The 1,412-nt window shown below is 43.2% G+C and overlaps 1 protein-coding gene across 1 annotated transcript in view; it reads right to left on the bottom strand.

The window, feature by feature from the left end:
- The window catches only part of sema4bb (sema domain, immunoglobulin domain (Ig), transmembrane domain (TM) and short cytoplasmic domain, (semaphorin) 4Bb), a gene marked incomplete in the record, with an annotated part of 71,310 nt that overhangs the window by 26,951 nt on the left and 42,947 nt on the right, over window positions 1-1,412 (bottom strand). The window contains 2 exon segments of the mRNA XM_014010424.1: window positions 927-989; window positions 1,092-1,252. Of these exon segments, the coding sequence (XP_013865878.1) occupies window positions 927-989; window positions 1,092-1,252 (224 nt within the window).

The following is a 1,412-nucleotide window of genomic DNA, read 5'->3' as shown; positions in this document are numbered from 1 at the left end:
GAAGCATACTGGGCCCATTGCTTTTCCTATTATACATAAATGACCTTCCAAAAATATTGGAAGTATTCAAATATTTTAATGTATGACAACTGATATTACCAACTTTTAAAAACTGTTACGGCCAGAGGTCTTTCTTCTATGTTTATACTAAAGCATGGAATGACATTCCTCAAAACACAAAGTCCATTTCAAAACCCTTTAAGAAGAATCTTGTCTGCCATCTGCTGGACACTTTTTGTTGTGCTCATATTTAGACGTCCTATTTTGCAAATGCTGCCTTCCTGAAATTTGGTATGTTTGTTTGTCTTTTGTGTCTATGGTGTATAATGATGTGATTGTGATGTTGTATTTCTGAGTGTTTTATGTGCTGCAGAACAGGAACCTGCTGTAAAACAGCAATTATGCTGAGTCAGCCATGATTTTTAGTAATCTTTTCCTGTTAAATCAATAAATCAAATAAATTTTTCAAACTCTGGTGTAAAACGCTCATAATCAGACGTAAACCTATGCAGAGCAGCAAATGCAAACGCTTCACACACTTGATAGAAACTGTAAGAAAAAGTTGCCTGTTTGTTGCACCAGCAGTGTCAGGAAAAACCTCCCACGGTTTCCCAGCAGTTACCCCGGAGAGATTTCTCTGACACAAGGTTTTACAGTGTAGCAGCGCGGATTACCGAGGCCTGTGGCCCAGGGATACAGCAGCTGGCATGACAACAAGGTAACAGACAGACCGAGGGAGGAAACTCCCCGGAGAGCTGACAGACCTGACGAGTCTATTTGTAACCGGTGCAGAGGTTTGTCAGCTCGACACTCGTTTTATTGTCTCTCAGGTCGGACGAGAGGCTGTACTGTGAGCAGAGGAGGGGGAAAAAAATAAAAAAATAATAAAAATAAACACTTTCTGGATGATGTTCTGAAGCTCTCACCTCTAGGTTTTTCCCTTTAAAGCTGCACTCTTCTCGCTTTCCAGCAGGAGTGCCCCACGTCAGCTGAGACGAGGGAGAAAAAAAAACTTGAGTAAATCATGTGAAGCACAAACCACTCCTGCTGGGTTTATCAACAGCTAAAACCCAAACGCTCGTCGTACTGACATTCCTCCGCAGCTTGGTCTTGCTGATGTCCGAGAGGCTGAGGGCGAACAGCGCCTCCCTGGCTCCGACGTACAGCATGTCGTCCTCCTGGCTGAGCAGCAGGGACGTGTAATTGAAGACGCCGTCCGCCGAGAATCTCTTGGCCGATCTCTCCTTCGCATCTGAATACAGATGAGACGACAGATTCTTATCAGCTAATGTTAGAGAACCAGAAGGAACAGAGTGTGTCCCGATGTCCGGAGAACAAGCAAGTACAAAAATAACGCTCAGTTTTATCTTTCCTCCTGCTGAAAATAAAGAAAGGAATGAAAGGTATATATA

This window comes from Austrofundulus limnaeus, unplaced genomic scaffold (genome assembly GCF_001266775.1).
Source record: "Austrofundulus limnaeus strain Quisiro unplaced genomic scaffold, Austrofundulus_limnaeus-1.0 Scaffold69, whole genome shotgun sequence".
Classification (NCBI taxonomy): domain Eukaryota; kingdom Metazoa; phylum Chordata; class Actinopteri; order Cyprinodontiformes; family Rivulidae; genus Austrofundulus; species Austrofundulus limnaeus.
Note: the sequence above shows the minus strand (reverse complement) of the source record. Positions and strands in the feature narration are given on the sequence as shown.